The 18,990-nt window shown below is 35.7% G+C and overlaps 2 protein-coding genes across 2 annotated transcripts; both read left to right on the forward strand.

Moving 5' to 3' along the window:
• Positions 1 to 304: 304 nt before the first annotated feature.
• On the forward strand, positions 305 to 1,384 carry LOC115956164. Its single transcript, XM_031074620.1, has one exon. The coding sequence runs from the start codon at positions 305 to 307 to the stop codon at positions 1,382 to 1,384; it is 1,080 nt and encodes a 359-aa protein (XP_030930480.1).
• Positions 1,385 to 6,430: 5,046 nt separating this feature from the next.
• On the forward strand, positions 6,431 to 6,997 carry LOC115956165. The gene has a single exon (XM_031074621.1). The coding sequence runs from the start codon at positions 6,431 to 6,433 to the stop codon at positions 6,995 to 6,997; it is 567 nt and encodes a 188-aa protein (XP_030930481.1).
• The last annotated feature ends 11,993 nt before the right edge of the window (positions 6,998 to 18,990 follow it).

An 18,990-nucleotide genomic window follows, 5' to 3' on the forward strand; every position in this document is an offset into this window, starting at 1 on the left:
TAACCCTTTTGACAAAGGTCAAAAATATGATAACAATTACTTTCTTTGAAAAATACTAATATTTTTATTTTGATCGTTTAACGCAATCATGAATCATAAATTCATGACAAATGCAAGTACGGCAAACCTTCTCTACAATCTGTAGCTCTTGCTAAACTTCATAGCTAGGTTTTCTCTCTAGTTTCCTCTGGAAATCCTAGAGGTGAAAAAAGTCGCTAGTAATAGCAGAACGGTTGCCGTCAAGCATATTTTCTCTCTGCGTAAGCGGTAGAATCGGGTTACGTTTCTTCCAAAAGCTCGAATGATGGAAGAGATTACAGAGAGGTGTGCAGGTCTACATCTGTCATTGAAGGAAGATGCTGAAGTTATAATCCAAGAACCAGTACCAGAGGAGGGCTTAGTCCTTCTAGGGAAGTTTTATACAAAGAGGAGAGTTAACTTAGAGTCTGTTGCAAGGGTGCTGAAATCGGTGTGGAAAACTGAGGCTACTTTCGAGGTCAGCGATCTGGGTGAGAATAAGGTCATGTTTCTTTTTCAAAAGAAGGATGATATGGATAGAGTACTGTTCCTTAGCCCGTGGTTGTTTGATAAATACTTATTAGTCCTCCATAAACTGGCGTATGGGGAGGCGGTGCAAGACATCAAGTTTGACAGGACTCCGTTTTGGATCCAAATACATAGGCTGCCTACAATGTGTCAAACGAAGACAGTGGGAATGAGTATCGGAGCTACTCTAGGGGAAGTGGAGAAGGTGGATGCAAATGGGAGTGGATTCTGCCTGGGAAGTTTTCTGCGAATAAGGGTGCAACTGGATATTACTAAGCCGCTGTGTCGTGGTCGGAAGGTTAGGCTGGGCGAACATGGGATGAAATGGGTAGAATTCAAGTACGAGAGACTTCCGATTTTCTGCTACTTGTGTGGGATGATTGATCATGATGAAAGAGATTGTCTGCAGGGCTTTCGAAGCAAGGAAACGCCAAGGCCAGAGGAGAAGCAATTTGGTCCATGGCTGCGTGCGAATCCGGACAAACACCAAAAAACTGTCCTAATCACTGCCGGAAAGTATGGAGAAAGTAGAAACGGGGAAGTCGAACCTGAAACAATGGCTCGAAGATGGAATGCAGAACCTACAAAGGAAGGCGTGACTACCAGAATTGACGGTTTGGGTAAGGCGGAGCGTACGGTGGAGGTCCGGGCAGACGTGGTGAACGTGGACAACACTCCAAATCAACTGAAGATCAAAATCCCGAATATCTTGCTACGTTCAAACTTTGAAACGGAAATCCAGGCCATTGATGCCGCGATTATGGGAGACGTTTCAGCTGTAAATGATGAGCCAATAAAGGATTTAATAATGGGAAGGGAGGAGATCGCGTTGACTTAGAAGGATTCTAGGCTGGATAGTAAGGGCCGGAACTGTATGAATGGGCCAAATCTCCAAGGCCCACAGCCAAAATGAATTATTAGGCCTCAGGAGCAACTTATGGAGATGAATGACAAACCGGGTGTGGATTTGGGCTTAAATCCATCCAGTATTAGTTTTAAACTGGGGCCTACTTCTCCAAAATCAACAAAACCTCTGAAACTAAAGAAAGCCACGGAAGGTGGCCAAAAGAAAAATAAAGGAAACAGAGGCGGCGTGGAAACAAGGAAGGATTTGGACAGGGAGTGCATGCAACGTCAAGGAGTGGATAGTGGCATTGAGAGGTCCATGGAAGTTGATCAAACAGAGATGGGATTAAAGAGAAGAGTACGATCACCGTCGCATGAAGTGGAGAATCTTGATGGTTCTTGAAAAAGAGCAAAACTGGAGGGAGAAGTCAGGGAGTTTGGTAAAATGTTAGCTCACCATTTGGGATCGGCGGAGGCTGGCAACCAGCCCTGCCGGACACAATGAGTGCCATCAGTTGGAACGTTAGGGGGCTTGGGAACCCCCTAACAGTTCAAGCACTCCAAAAGGTAGTTTTGGAAAAAGACCCCACTTTAGTTTTCCTAATGGAAACTAAGTTTAAAGTCAGTGAGATGGACGGGATTAAAAGAAAAATAGAAAGACAGGAAGGATTGGTGGTTCCAAGTGTTAACCATGGAGGAGGCTTGGCTCTTTTATGGAAAAGAACAGTGAAAGTTGATGTGTTGACTTACTCCCCTAAACACATTGACGTAGTAGTCTTTGAAGAACAGGGGACAAGAAAATGGCGCTTTACCAGTTTCTACGGACATCCAGAGACAGGGAAAAGAGAGGAGTCTTGGAAGTTGTTGGAAAGTCTTAGCAATAGAAGCAATTTGCCATGGATATGTATGGGAGATTATAATGAGGTTATGTATGCCAGAGAAAAAGAGGGTGGTGGGGTGAGACCTGAAGGCCAAATGCGAAATTTCCGAGAAGCAATTAATAGAAGCCGATTGAGGGACTTGGGTTATGTGGGGTCGGATTACACATGGAGTAGAAGACTAGGAAGTCGTGGTTGGGTGCGTGAACGGTTGGATAGAGCTTTGGTGTCAACGGATTGGGCAGAGATGTTCCCGTCGATGAAACTTTATCATCTATCCAACTCAGTTTCAGATCATTGTATTCTTGTTCTCAAGGAAGCTCGGGTACCTCGGTGGCAACAGAAATGATCAAAGCTTTTTCGTTTTGAATCCATGTGGCTTGAGGATAGGAGATGCAGCGAGGTGGTAGAGGCTGCTTGGGAGAGAGGGCAACATAGTCTTTCACGGTGGACTTTAGAATCTTGTTTGGAGGAGTGTCAAAGCTCACTTCAGTCATGGAATAAGCATACTTTTGGCAATGTTGGAAAGCAGATTGTTGATCTTCAGAATAAAATCCAAGGGCTAGAGTCAATGAACTATAATGGTATTGACTTAGAATCAATTCATGCATTGAAAATAGAGCTCAATAAGTGGCTGGGAATCGAAGAAGAGATGTGGCACCAAAGAAGTTGTAACAATTGGTTAAAGGCAGGAGACAAAAATACAACCTTCTTCCATACCAAAGCTTCAAACCGGTACCAAAAGAATACTATTAGTAAAATTTTGGACTCTAATAATGTTTGGTATGAGGAGGTAGACCAGATTGGGCAGATTTTTATCAACTATTTTGAACATTTATTCACTTCCTCACATCCAATTGTAGATCAAGAGATGATTGAGGCAGTGCACCCTAAAGTCACAGATAGGATGAACTCTACTCTTTCCCAAGAGTTCCATGCCATGGAGGTGGAAAAAGCACTAAAACAAATGCATCCTTTAACGGCGCCAGGACCGGACGGTATGCCCCCCTTATTCTATCAACATTTTTGGCCAACTGTAAAATCCATTGTTATTCAAACTGTTCTTACCTTTTTAAATAATGGCATAGCTCCCCCAAAATTTCATGATACACACATTGTGCTTATCCCCAAAATTAAGAATCCGGAGAAAGTCATTGATTATAGACCTATTTCTTTATGTAATGTGGCTTATAAAATTGCTTCCAAAGTGGTGGCGAACAGGTTGAAAGTGGTGATGCAGGATATAATAGGGGAGAACCAAAGTGCTTTTGTGGCGGGACGCCTTATCACAGACAATATACTGGTGGCACATAAGCTGATGAATCATATCAGTAGGAAGAAAAGGGGTAAAGGTGGAGAGATGGCTGTAAAGCTGGACATGAGTAAGGCATACGACCGAGTCGAATGGGAATGTTTGCAACAGATGATGCGAAAGCTTGGCTTTCATGAGAAGTGGATTGGTATTGTGATGAGGTGTGTGACGTCGGTGAAGTATGCAGTACGTATTAATGGACAACCTTGTGGGCAAATCCGGCCAACTCGAGGGCTGAGGCAAGGCGACCCCCTGTCGCCTTATCTCTTCCTTATTTGTGCCGAGGGGTTGTCAGCTCTTCTTCACCGTGCTGCCCAAAGAAGTGCCATTAAGGGAGTGGCTGCATCAGCTAGAGGTCTTAGAATATCCCATCTCTTTTTCGCCGATGATAGTTTAGTGTTTGGAAGGGCATCAGTGAGTGAAGCCACAGAAATCCAAAGGATTCTCAAAGTCTATGAATTCTCCTCTAGACAACAACTGAATTGCTCCAAAACCCAGTGGCGGAGCTAAGTTATGGCCCAAGGGGGCCATGGCCCCCCCAATTTTTTTTTTAAATTTTTAGGAATGCAACTTACGAGCTTAACAATTTCTTGTCTCAATTCTATGTCCTGGGAAAATATTAGGAGTAGGAAACTTATTTCTTCTTTTCCCTGACTTGTTTTCTAAAGCCTTTTAGTGCTTCACGGATTTCTAAGTCCAAAAGTACTTTACTATTTGCTCTAATCCTAGAGGACCACACATGTATGGTTTTAAAACTATACACTTCAAAAGAAAAAAGTGATCTCAGTTACTCCTAGCTAGATACGTGGCTTATTGGTTTTCATTCTCTTGTTCTGTTATTCTTTAATTTTTTTTTTTAAGCACTACACTCACAATATTTTCACAATAAATTATAGTTAATAAATTAATACTGGTTCTAATTTTTTAATTACTTCTAATTTAAATTCACAATTGAAATTAATTTTTTGCCCACCAATAACAATCAATAATAACTTGTTACTTAAGATTTATGGTGAAAATATTGTAAAAATATTATGGACATAGTATTTTTTTTATTAAAATGGCGAATGATAAATATACTATATTAATATATCATACAAATATAATATATTATTATAAATTTGACAAAAATATATGATTGGTTATTCACTTATTTGATTATATGTTTTTTTTATGCATTCAATGACTGAAAGATTATTGTATTTAGAAAAATGTCATGTCCATAACATTTTAACAATATTTTCACAATAAATTTTAGGTGGTGAGTTGTTATTTGTTGTTATTGGTGGGTAAAAAAATAATTTTAGTGGTGGTCTTAGATTAAAATTAGTAACAACTTGCCACCTAAAATTTATTGTGAATATAACATTTTTCATTATACATAATATAAATATAGTATATACATGTTAAAAATTTATGATCTCATTTTAAACTTGGCCCCCCCAAAGAAAAAGTCTTGGCTCCGCCACTGCCAAAACCTCCCTCTTTTTCAGCCCAAATACGGATGATGGAACAAAGGAAAGGGTGAAAAACATGTTCGGTGCCCAAGTAATAAAGCCACATGAGTCCTACCTCGGATTGCCATCTCTTGTGGGAAGGTCAAAAAATAATACCTTCGCTCAGCTCAAGCAGAAAGTGGCAAACAAAGTCTCGGGTTGGAAAGAAAAATTACTCACACCTGCAGGAAAGGAGATATTGATTAAATCCGTAGCCCAAGCTGTGCCATCCTATACGATGAGTTGTTTCCTATTACCTAAGAAATTATGTGAGGAGCTTACGGGTATGATCAGGCAGTTCTGGTGGGGACAGGTGAAGAACGAAAAGAAGCTTGCGTGGTTAAGCTGGGACAAAATGTGTTTACCGAAGGAAAGAGGGGGATTGGGTTTTAGAGACCTAACATGCTTCAACTTGGCTCTTTTGGTGAAGCAGGGGTGGCGGCTTCAAACCAATCCTACCTCACTATTTAGTCGAGTATATAAGGCTAAATACTTCCCACAGTGCAGTTTTGTTGAGGCAAAGTTGGGTTCGAATCCTTCATATGCGTGGCGAAGCTTAATGGTGGCACAGGGAGTTGTCCGGAGAGGCATGAGGTGGCAGGTGGGAAACGGAAATAAAATCAGAGTGTGGCAAGATAAATGGATTCCAAGGCCAAGCACGTATAGGTTGGTAACACCAGAGAAGTTAAACTCGGAGAATGCTCTAGTTTGCGAACTCATAAACAGAGCAACTCATGAGTGGAACACGGACAGGTTGCAGGAGTGGTTCTTACCCGAAGATAGAGAGGCTATAATGAGCATCCCGTTGAGTGCAAATGAGGTCTGTGATAGACTAATTTGGGCTGAAAAAAGAAGTGGCAAGTTCACGGTTAAAAGCGCATATGCTCTGGCACTTGAGGAATAAAGTCGTCTTGGCTTGGTGGATTGTTCCAATGGCTTGGTTCGAAGGAAGCTTTGGAAGACTATTTGGCAATTAAAACTGCCTCAGAAACTGAAACACTTTGCATGGAAAGCGAGTCGTGACATTCTCGCCACAAAAATGAGCTTGGCAATGAGGAAAATCGTACCGAACGGAGTTTGTGATTTTTGTGGACAAGACGAGGAGACGGTGACACACTTGCTCTGGTTTTTTAGTCATGCTACAGAGGTATGGACCGCAAGCAAATTGGTTTTACCTTTTGAGATTGCTAAAAACTGGAGCTTTTTGGACGTGGTTGATCACCTGAAGCGGTGCGAAGAAACTTGGCCTAATCTTCTAGATCGCGTCATTGCAATCTGCTGGGGCATTTGGAAGAACAGGAACAAGCTTCGGACCAGGGGGGAAAGGGAAGACGGGCAGGACTATTTTGAGAATGGCCATGAACTTGGTGGACGAGTTTCGCACGGCAAATGAACCAAAAGATGAACTAGTGGCTGCCGTTGCACCAACGGTTTCATGGCAACCTCCAAGCGATGGATGTTATAAAGTCAACACGGATGGGGCGGTCTTCTCCAACAGAAAACAAGCAGGGGCAGGGGTCATCATCAGGGATGGAGCTGGGGAAGTTGTTGCTGCCTTAAGCAAGAAATGGAATTATCCTTTGGGTGCTACAGAAGCGGAAGCGAAAGCTGTGGAAGCCGGTATCACCTTTGCTCATGACGTGGGAATCCGAGATGCTGAAATTGAGACCAATTCGTTGGAGATATTTAATGCATTGCGAGGCCACTCAGCTCCGCCGTCATCGGTGGTGAATGTGGTTACCGAAACTCTGAAGCAAGCCTCTTTTTTCAGAAAGTGGAAGTTTACTCACACCAAAAGACAGGGAAATGTCCCTGCTCATGTCTTAGCCCAACATGCCAAGTATGTTGAGGATTATTTAGCCTGGGTGGAGGAATGCCCCAGTGTGATTGAGCACGTGTGTGCTCAAGACATATTGTAATTTTCTGTTTCCTTAATAAAGTCAAGTTATTCACATCAAAAAAAAAAAAAAAAAAAAACCTTCTCTACAATATTCATCTTTTTGGCTTTTCATCTATTATTTGTGTGCCAAGGTCATCTTTAGCTTTGTCCCTACCTAAGCTCCACAATTTTTCCTATTGTCAATGCCGGAGTGCAAGTTTGTTTGTTTGTTTTGTTTTGTGGGTCTTCTTTTTATTTTATTTATTCTTTTTTTTCCTCCAGAGAGATTAGTAACTTAACGAAAATTATTAATAAATAATTTTTAATAAACCTGAACCTAACGTGAAGGGGTTAATTGTTTAAAATTGAAAATTCAAGAGACAAATGAGCAATTACCATATATCTGAATTTAATCAAGCAACAAGAGTCAATTGAAAACAGAGAGAGATACAAGAGGTCTCAGTGGCCCTAAGAACTTGGGAGTATTCCTGAATATTTATATTAGTCTTTTCAGCATTTGAAGAGCCACCCTCCTGTTTCCCTAGCTCTTTAGTTTGTGGAAAAGCCCAAAAGTGATGGTGACTTGTGGGATGGGTTTTAGTATTTTACTAAATATGAACAAACTGATCAACTTTCTAAGAATCTGAGTGCTATGGCCACCAACTAGGATAACATCAGCAGACTGATAATGATTTTTTTTTTTTCTGGTGAACAAGACTGATAGTGATTTAATGTAGTTAAGTGGGGATCATTTTAGTATATTTACTCAATAATAATAATAACAAAGATAAAGATAATTTTGGTACCCATTGTTTTTTAGATGGTGTTAATGAATAATGATAGTGACAATAACTTTTTTTTAATAATTCAATAGTTCTAACTTCTAATGAGGAGAGAAAATTTGAACTGAGTTACAATAATTGATAATAATAATTAGATGTTATAGTAGCGATGACAATGGTGAATTGATAGTGCTGATTCTCTTATACCACAAAAATGACTTAAATTTTCAAACCAAAATGGTGATCAAGAGTCAAGACCAGCATGGAGTAGCATATAAGTTGGACCAAAACACCCAAATTGAGTTGATGCTCGCCCAAAGCCTAAGTTACAGGCCATGTACGTGGAGCAGTACTCAGTACTGTGTTAGATGCTTACAAGAAAGCATGCAATTTGTAAGGCCTTTGAAAAAGTGTATTGCCCAATTTACCATGTAGAATCTAGAACAATAAAGGTGCATGAATGTGGCCACACGTGGGTGTGTTGTCGTGTTCTATGTGTATTGCTATATATGCAGGGGCGGCGATACTAATGCTTCCGGGGTTCATTTAAAAAAACAATAGGCGTAAATGCATTTTTAATCATCAGATTTTGGTCTTATTTTTATTTTGAGCCTTAGCAACGTGTCTATCTGAAGATGCTTGTAACATAATGGGTCTGCCATGAGAGCTGTCTTTCTTCCAAACCCAGGTGATAAAAGAGAGAGCGCTGGCACCGGTGTGTTCTTGACTCGTTGAGTTGATGGTCCATCTGATACTCGCCGAAAGCCAGGTCCACACTCACTCTCACTTCTTTTTAACTTTTGGGGTTTTGTTGGGCCTCAAATTTTGTTTTTGCTTGCCTTGTATTTCCAGTATGGCCACGGTGGACAATAGTAAATATTATATTATTTTTTTATTCAGTCTATCAGTCACGGCATCCTTTTCCATTAGTGGATTAATGGAAATGATTAAAATGAGACGTGATAATTGAAATAGGGACTAAGTGCGGTGAAATGGTAATGTAGAGATCAAAATAGAAATGAGGCCAAAACTTGAGGATTTAAAGTACATTTATGCCAAAACAATATTATATGTATAAAATATTTTTAATTAATCTTTAAAAATATTTTTGCACACTCTGCCTTAAATCTTGCACACTCTGACATAGATCGGTTCTGCCCAAAACTAAACAATACAAATCAGTCCATCCTAAAACCAACCAATAACATAAATCACAATTTTCTCTCTCATGAATCTCTTTTCTTTATCTAATTATTGGTATATTCGACTTTAAGAGTAAATAGTGAGTGTTTGTGAGTTATAAGTGTATCTCTTTTTGTTATAAATTTATATATTATTTGTGTGAATTTTATTTGAAACTGATTGTGTGCGTTATTTATTTACTTATTTTTGTTTTAATGTTATTTGAGTGAACGCGTGCCTGTATAGTATAAATATAATATAACTTTATATAATTTAATAATTAGGAAATATAGAGAGTTTGTCACATGTGTGTGTATTGTTATCATGTTATAATAATATTTTGTTAATAAGTTAATGATTACAAAAATAGTAAAATTAGCGATTCTTCAAACATTTGATTGGGTTTATTTTTTATTATTATTATTTTTTTTTTTATACAAGATAGAATTCTACTCTAGTCTAATCTAAATGTATATGTATGTGAAACTCCCTCCTGGAGACTTGAACCCCCGCCTTTGCCCCTCACACTCCACAAGCACTTATACTTATGGAGTGACCATCGCATCAAGAGTGCGCGGTGGTAAACATTTGATTGGTTAAGTAGACACATATTGTATTATTATATATGTATGGATGGGTATGACTCTTTCGGTCACTAATTAATACAATGTACATGAGTTGAGTTTTGTCATTTGATTTAAAATATTTTTATAAAAACAATGACAAATAGACAATGACAATTACATAAAAATACAAAAATGTTATACAAACTTTACAAAATAAAATGATTACACCTAACTACATTAACTAGATAATGAAAACTCATAATAATGTCAAGATTTGAAAACTTGTAGAAGGAAATAGTAAAATGTCATTGCCATCAAATAAAATTACAACTCCACAAGAGAATGAAGTTGTTTTTGTAACTTCTTGTTAACCAACTCAGTTCATCTTTCTCCATCAAATTTGAACTTGAAATTTTCAAATATCTAAATTTCTAAGTTCAAAATTTCACATAATTTTATAAATAACTTTCTTGCTAATCTAAATATTAAAAACAAAAAATCAGAAATTCATTCATAACAACTTTAGATATATTCATCTCAAAATCCCTTATCCAAAAATAACTTGTACAAGCTCATGGTCTAGATTGTACTAAAACTATTACAATTCTAAAGAGAGTGAGAGAGAGAGAAATCACATTATGCACTAGCTTGTTACCAAAATTAAGAAAATTTATTGGTTAGATAATTAGGTCATTAATTTAGTCCAACTATTGGATAAAAAATTCAAATTGGTCCCTCTTCTATTTATTGTATTAATTTCAATCTCCCAACCTTCAAAACAAAGCCAAATTCATCCTTATATTCCTCTCCTTTATGGGATTAAAGTGATTATAAAATGTGCTTATGAGGTATATTCCATTTTTCTAATTAGATAATCTTATTAAAATTTTTACATAAAGAAAACTTAAAAAGATGAAATTAACTTTGTAAAGGTAGGTTTTGGTTTCTGAGCCCAAAGGATAGAAGGATTCAAGCCCAAAGAGCCCAACACAATAAATTTGTAGAGAGTGGGCTTAAAAGCTATACCTCAATGGATTAGGCCACGCGCATGATGGATCAAAGATATTAAGAAAGCAAAGAAGACAAGTTTAAAGCAAGAAAATCCTTCCTCGACAAAGTCCGAGGAGAATATTCTTGAATATAGTTCTTTTGGGCTTGGATACAATTTCAGTTCTTGTAGCTACAATGTGGTCTCTATAGATTTTCCAATTACTTCTTCCTAAAGGGTCTCTTACATTATATAGCTCCCTTTAGATGATCTTGACCCTCCATTTGTTGATCGTCCAGGCCACTACTTGAGTGTTTGTCCCATCAGACACCTTCCCAAACCCCTTGTGAGTGCTTGTCCTTTAGATGATCTTGACCCTCCATTTGTTGATCGTCCAGGCCACTACTTGAGTGCTTGTCCCATCAGACACCTTCCCAAACCCCTTGTGAGTTGGAGCAGCCAAGACAGCACTGTTTAGGGGTCTTCTTCACATAAATGCAATCAGGAGGTTTGGTGGGTTGCATTAAATGTGGTGGTAGCCACCATCCCTTCAGTCATGTCAGGGTTAATCTCCTCCCAAAATCTCTTTCTCTACAATATGACCTCCTCTGGTAACGTGCCACTGACGTGGCCTTATTGTTCGAACGTGTGACCTCTTTGGCACGATAATGGACTTCTCAGCCATGGTTACGACATGTGGCACAAGTACTTTATTTAAATTCTTGTGCCCCATAGACTTCATTTTAAAATTTGAGAAACAAATCAATAAAATAGACAATATCTACTTCCTATATAAAAAGAGCCGATGGCTCTAACTACAGTGATTTTGGTTTGTTCAACTTTTGTTTTTTGTAACAAGACAAAAAGGTGAGTTTTTGTGAGAAAGATTTTTTTTAATATTAAATAAATGTTATGTTCACAATATTTTTATAATAAATCTTAAGAGGCAAGTTAAGTTTTGACTATTATGGGTGAGGAAAAAATAATTTCAGTGATAGGTTCAAATTACAATCATTAATAACTTACCACCGAAAATTTGTTGTAAAAGTATCATAGAAGTGTTGAAGACATAGCACTTATTATTTAATATTATTACCTTTTTTTTAAAAGATAATATTATTACCTAAAAGCCTTAAATACAGAGAATTGGTGAGCTTCTCTTTATCTTTTCCTTCTTCTTTTTTCCAAGTACGCTAGTATATATATGTACTAATTTTAGCAATTTATTTCAATAAAATTGCACTTTGCCTCCCCTCAAAAATATTATTGATCTTTTTAAAGGCTATGAAAAAAATTTATTAGTCTAAAATTTAAAATAAATTTAACAAGCTCAAAAATTAGCTTAAGTCCAAACAATACCAAAGAAGACACACACCAAAAAAAAGAAGAAGAAAGAATGGGTTTAAAAAGAAAAGGACATCCAACACATAAGACACTAAAAAAAAGATTAAAAAAAAGAAAAGAAAGAAAACCTAAACTAAGTGTGACTTGGGAGTAGGAGGCTAGGAGAGGGAGGTGCTGGGCCTAGACAAGTGGGCAACGGCAGCATTGGCTGTGTAGCACAACATAGCAGTAGTAGTAAATAGACCAGCACCACTCCACCACCAGTCCATCGCCCTCAAATTTGGTATTATATCTAATCTCTCCTCTTTTTGGGATTGGAATATCTCATCTCTCAAATCTGAATCTCTATTGCCAAAAATTACTAAACTTTTGTTGGTTGATTAGTTTGATTTGATTATCTAAGTTGTGAAGAAAATAGAAAAAGAGGCAGAGATGAGAGAACGCTCTCCACAATTTACACTCACTGAAAATAGAAGAGAGAGAAGGGGGGGGGGGTAGAGAGCATCTAATGCTCCATCTTCTTTCTCTCTCTCTCTAATAAAGTTAAAGTAATATTTTATTATAAAAAATACTGTAGTAGTGACTAACACATCAATCATGCCCTGATCTATGTATTTGTTACTAGATAGTATTAGATTTTGTTTGTGCTGTGCTTGTTTTTTAGTGCTTGTCTATTAGTGTTTTAAAAAAAAAAATTAAAGTTTGAGATTGTGGGTCCGGGAAGTTTACAATACGGCCCAAACTCTATCTAGGCCCAGGGCCCGTGCCGAGGAGGTCTCTTGCCGAGGACGAATGATCGATGGCCGGGGTGTTAAGGGGAACGGCTGAGAAGCTACCCTGTCCTCGGCACTCCAGAACTTCGATGGGAAGATCAACATCTTAGTGAAGGCTATCCCCAAACAGCCCCCTGAAGGGGATGTGAGTGGAATGGGGTCCACAGGGAAGCAGGGTGTAAAATTGGACCAAGGAAAATGCGTCCCATCCTCAGTAAATGCACCTGCCAGTGCCCAGAGCCGATTAATGAGAAAAGACGTTTGGACGGTGTAAACTTCGATCCTAGCAACTAATAGAAAGTAAGAGGGGACGGTTGATGAGATGGACACAGAAATAAGCACCTGCCTGACCAACAAATGGAGGGCTAGGATCAACCAAGACGGACTATATAATAAAAAGGTAGGTGCACTAATCAAGGGGCTGGGAAAAATAGCCAGAAACCAGAGCCTCCCAGCCCACCTCCAGGAGTAAGATTCCAGGGGTGAAGAAAACTTAACCATGTATGAACACCACGAAAAACCCACCGCCTGGTGACCAAGGCCTAGCCTTTCAAACCCACGCTCTACAAATGATATTGTTTGGGCCTCTTTACGTACGAGCCCAACACCGCTACGGTTCGTCATGAATCGAGTCCTTACAGAGATTATTTGCAACTTTGAAATTTATTGGTTAGTTGTTGAGTGCTTGTATGTAATGATTTATAGATTATTGAATATTTAATGAGATGATAAATTCAAATTATATTTTATATGTAGATTATGAAAAATTCATCTACAATATTTGATTTTTTTTTTAAAGAAAATGTTCAAATGATTTGGAAGATTTTCAAAAAAAGGTGAAGTTCTTTTTCATAAATAATTGCATTGTAATGTATTAAAAAAAAAATTCTATGTATTTGTGAGTTTCATAAAAAAAAAAAAAAAAAAAAAATTTGGTTTATACTTCTGTCCCCCCCCCCCCCCTAACTCCAACTTCTAGCTCCGTCCCTAGTATTAGGGCCTTGATTAAGCATTTTCTTGTTACATTAATGTCTCCAAATGTTTTCTTGATGAGGAAGAAAAGAAAAGAACCCCCCCCCCCCCTCTCCCCTTTGTTTTTCTCTTTCAATTTTTCTTGATTTTTGTTTGAAAATTGAAGGTAAGTCTCACGTGGCGTACACCCTATTTCTTTGACTCAGGCCATGAAATTTAAGAATTTTACACGTAATTATGTTAAGATCATTACCCTAAAATTTCATGGCAATTGGTTGTATGGTTTGAGAGAAAAACCAAATCCTAGTTTAATGGGTCGAAACTTTGTGCCATATTTTTATATATATTGAGGTATTCATTTCTATGGCTTGAATCTATATCTTTTTTTTCTTTTTGCTAATGGCTTGAATCTATATCTAATATCTCATAAGCTTTTCAACAACGTAATGGTTTGTTCGATTTGGATAAGTAATGAGACAGATACAAAATATTATTATAGTTTAGATAAAAAAAATTGGAAAAATTTCCACAAAAATTAGGGTTTGGAGGTTGAAGACAACCCCATGGGGTCTAGACCCACTTGCACCACTGGAATGCAGCGAGAGGAGTCTCCTCCAGAAAAAATTTTCCCCTTGTGAATGCCACCAAAATTCTCCATTTTCCAAGACCGGCCTATTCAAGGTAGTTACGTGGCCAAAAAAACTTGGAAATTAAAAGAGGCGTGTGTGTAACATGCTTTGGCGAGTAGAGATATAATAATAATAATAACTAGTCGCTAACTCGTGCGATGCACGGGATAGTTAAACAAAATTTATACACATTCACTTTTATTGGTACAATCATTTGAAAATAATTCTAACTAATACCCAAATGTAAGAGACACATTGACTTACTATTTAAAGTAGCCTTCTGAAAAATTTACACATATTGTGCAACTGAGCCTTAATTTCTCATCAACAATAAAAACATGGAAATTCAAAACATGGAAAGAAAATAAAAATTACAACAATTAATTCCATTATCTTTCATGCTATATTTTGTAATTGTACGGAATTAAGTCAACTCAATTGAAGTAGTTGTAATAAAATTGGCTTCTACTATTCTCTATTCTATAGAGATATGAACATATTGGATTTCTCAAACAATTACCGGTATTGCAATAAAATGATTTATTATTGAAAATAAGAAACAAAGAAAATTTTCCTATAGCTTAAGAAACACAATATACTAAAATTAAAGAGATAAAATTTTCGGAGGACAAAATATTATAGATAATTTTAGAAACAGATTATACACTTAAAAGGGTTAGTAATTTATAGCACTTACCCCCCACTATTAGTATACAGACACCAAGTGCGGTCATCGTAACCCTTTGAAAGAACCTTCCCTAATTGGACCCTATCAAAAAAAAAAAAAAAACACCCAATTAACAAAATTGATCCAAAAGGATTTACAAAGCACACAAAATCAATTCAAAAAACAAAAATATGAGACAAAGTAATTACTTTCCGCTGCCAATGAAATCGTTTTTTGTATTGCTGTTCCAAATTGCAATACTTATCTCTCTAAGGTCTTCAATTAACGAAAATACAAACTTCTCTTGGAATACCGGAGTATTATGACCATCTATACACACACACAAAACAAAATCAGCATAACTCACTATAACTCTATAGAAGCCTCAAAAATATAAAGAGAAATTAAAGGGGTTGATATTTACATCTGGAGAGAGAGTGTTTGCAGAAACTGTGGTTTTATATTTCTTAACTTGAGAGAGGGGTAAGGTTACTAGGGTTTTGAGGTGTTATAATGTTTTTATTTTTATTTTTTATTTTTTAAATATTGTGCTGACGTGGAAAATTGTGGTGTCAGCAGAGGCTTCGGTTTTATATATATATATATATATATATATATATATAGATAATAATAACAACTTCTTTCAAAGAAAAAGATGAAATACACTCTCATGGCTGCGTGTGGCGGTGTGTGAGGAGTGTATGGGTGGTGTTGAATTACATAGCCAATTAGTGGTGGTTTAGATTTGAGGTAACTCCTTTAATAGCGTCTATAAAAAAATTTGGGGCAGACAAAATACAACATTGACAATAATGTGCCACTTATAAGAGAGAGAATTAAGAGTATGATTGTTTTCCCTAAATTGACAAATATTTAATTATTTCCACTAATTTAAGCCTACAATTATTTTTTATATTCTTGAATGTGTTTAAATAAATTCATTTTTATTTTTTATTGTACTTTATTTCAATTGTTGCCAAAGCAAATCAATTTGAGTGGGAATATTCCAATTTTTTTTTTTTTTGTTATTTAAATTCATAAAAATAATCATAAAAGTTCATTTTACATGAATAATTAGTGTACCACCTATAAATACTCCTAATTAATATATGGAGATAACCTATCAATACAACTTTTAGTTACATAGCAATAGAAAGCCTTGTAGCTCAACTTGTTGGCTTTTCTTGATGTTTCCAATATAGACATTCAGCTACAAATCTCCCCATTCACAACTATTGAACTATGAAAAAAAATATTATATGCTACAAATTTAGACTGGTATAGTATTGGTTACACCTGCACACACATGACATTAAAAGGATTTAAGAAATGTAATTTTTTAGGATTTATATAATTAAAAAAAATACAAACATATTACTTTAGTAAATTTACAAATGTTTAATTATTATAAATAATAATAATAATTATTATTATATATATACACACATATGATTGCATGTGTATCATTAAATTTGTTTTTGAATTTTGATTTTTTTGTTCCAATTATTGTCAAAGCAATATAAGGAAGAATGTCATCAAATACATAGGCCTAATAACACAAATAAATAAACCTAATAAATTTTTGGCCTATTCTGACATACTGTTTCAAGATTACCACTAATATTATATAACACAAATACATAAACCTAATAAATTTTCATGATATAGTGTTATACTATATTGAATTATCAACTTAAAATCCAATACCGTTTCCCCCCCCCCCAAAAAAAAAAAAAAAAAAAAACCCTTAAAATCCAATAACTTGAATTCTTAATAGTTAATATCATCATTACCACCGCACACCCTTGGTGCGATAGTCATTCCACAAGTATAAGTGCTTATGGGTGTGGAGGGTAAGGGTCACGGTTCAAGTCTCCAGGAGAGAGTTTCATACACATATACACTTAGTTTAGGCTAGAGTAGAATTTCTATTTTGTAAAAAAAAATAAAAAAAAATAAAAAAAAAGGGTTTAACATCATCATTACATAACATGTCATATGTGCGTAAAATAAATGAAAAAGAAAATTCATAATGCAATAAAAAAAATGAGTAAAGTAGCCCTCTTAGGAAAAAAAAGAAGCAAATGGACTTTAAAAAAAAAAAAAAAATGCTTTGTTTACATGTCAACTAAATCATCATATCAGTCCAAATTTAGCAAAATGGATTGGAATAGAATTGACAATCACTTATTAATTTTCTCATTAATGATTTTAAAAATAATTGTTCTTTATAATCACATGAAAACAAACCATGTAAATAGATAACATAAGATTTCAACTAAAGAGTAAAATAACATGAGAAATCTATTTGTAAACTAATTTGTTGTCTTATGAAATTAATCAAATTATATATTCACCATTCCACTCAACCTACAAAAAGTCCTATGCCCCTTCATACATGGACAAAATTGCCTTATACCATTTTCACCCAAATTATATAGCCTTATGCCCCCTCTTCCCAAGCATCTGGTTCACACGATGAATAAAGTAATATCCATATATGATGTTTATTTGTGTGTGTGTGTGTGTGTATATATATATATTAACTTGAACCCCCCCTCTCTCTCACACACAATGATCAATAATTATGTTATCAATCAATTAATTTAAATTCGAGTTTTTGTAATTTAAAATAATGCATAAAAAATGAGTTTATGGATCGAAAGGTAAATGACATCTGATTGGAATGCATGTTAAAAACACATAAGACATGTAATCTAACGGTGAAATTTTCGAAATATGAATTCAATAACAAGTTATTGAATATTATAACATTGTTTAGAATTACACGATTTAATTTTACGGTATGTTATATCACCTAATAATATTGTATTAATAAATTGAAAATCCCACCACTGGATTACATTTTTGTTATGTTTTTAACATGTATGTCAAATTTTGTGTTAATTGGACTTTATTTACTATTTAATCCATAAACCAATTTCGATGTATAATTTTAAACTACGAAAATCTAAACTTTAAACATTTGATTAATGACATATTTATTGATCTTTAATTGTCTTGAAATTTTGCAATTATAAAGATTGAATATATAAAGATAACGTAATCTAAAGGTGAATTTGTCAAAATGAGCTGCCAATGATGCTAGATAAAGGCTAACAATATTTTGAAAGGGAAATCTGGGTTCTTAAGAGTATACATAGGAGACGAAAATAGACAAATAGCAAGACCTATACTTAAATGTACAAAAGATAGTTGCTTTTTTTTCTTCCTCCAGAATTTTCAGTTCTAATAGGGAGACATTAATAAATTTCAGTTAGTTATTTAGGTAACCATATTCTTGTCTATGCAAGTTCATGGTTGAGGAGGCACAATCCAAACTCTCGTTAACCTTTGCCTAAAATCCCAATTATAAGCTTCAGAACCCTCACAATTACATCTCAAATTATCCTTTAAGCAAGAAAATTGACAGTCATATTAGTAATTAAGGTACATTATAGTCACCGTGTTTGCTAACTTTCTTGCTTTGTCAACTGCTGGTGCTGGAACAGAGAATGAGGCGCAACCAAGAAATAGTGCTTGATTCTCCAAGCGTTTCTTCTCATCCCAAGCCAAACAAGACCAATCAAGTTTATGTATAAAGCTTTCATCCACCAAAAAAAAAAAAAAAAAAAAAAAAAGTTTATGTATAAAGTAGTGATTTATGATGTATGCCCAATTGTACCAACAATAGGTCTCCATTCGAATCAAGCAAGCGAAGACATACAATTGATAATGGAAATTCAAAAAAAATTCGTACGCAAAAATCCTTTTTAAAAACTTATAAGCTAAATTTAAATAATTCAACAAACTATACAAAAGAAGGGAAGAAATTTCCATAAACAGTAGAGTACTAATATAATCAGCACAAAAATAAAGGTTTTAGCTCAAGAATGAGCTACTCCACCATAATTATAACGGTTCTAAAATAGCGAAATTCTTTGTCAAGTAAGTTTCGACCTACACAAAAGGCGTAAAGATTTGGACACTATCTCGGGGAGAGACTTGGTGAAATAGATTTACAAAAAGATCTTATAAAACTTCACTATTCTTTAATATTAGTTTTGGACTATTCTTGCCCAATTTAAGTGGAGAGTGAAGGAAGCCCCTTAACTCCACTATTTAATGTA

This window comes from Quercus lobata, chromosome 8 (assembly GCF_001633185.2).
Source record: "Quercus lobata isolate SW786 chromosome 8, ValleyOak3.0 Primary Assembly, whole genome shotgun sequence".
Lineage (NCBI taxonomy): Eukaryota > Viridiplantae > Streptophyta > Magnoliopsida > Fagales > Fagaceae > Quercus > Quercus lobata.

Excerpts from the sequence above, each read along its gene's own strand:
- LOC115956164 (XM_031074620.1), top strand. The coding sequence starts at position 305 with ATGGAAGAGATTACAGAGAGGTGTGCAGGTCTACATCTGTCATTGAAG.
- LOC115956165 (XM_031074621.1), top strand. The coding sequence starts at position 6,431 with ATGGCCATGAACTTGGTGGACGAGTTTCGCACGGCAAATGAACCAAAA.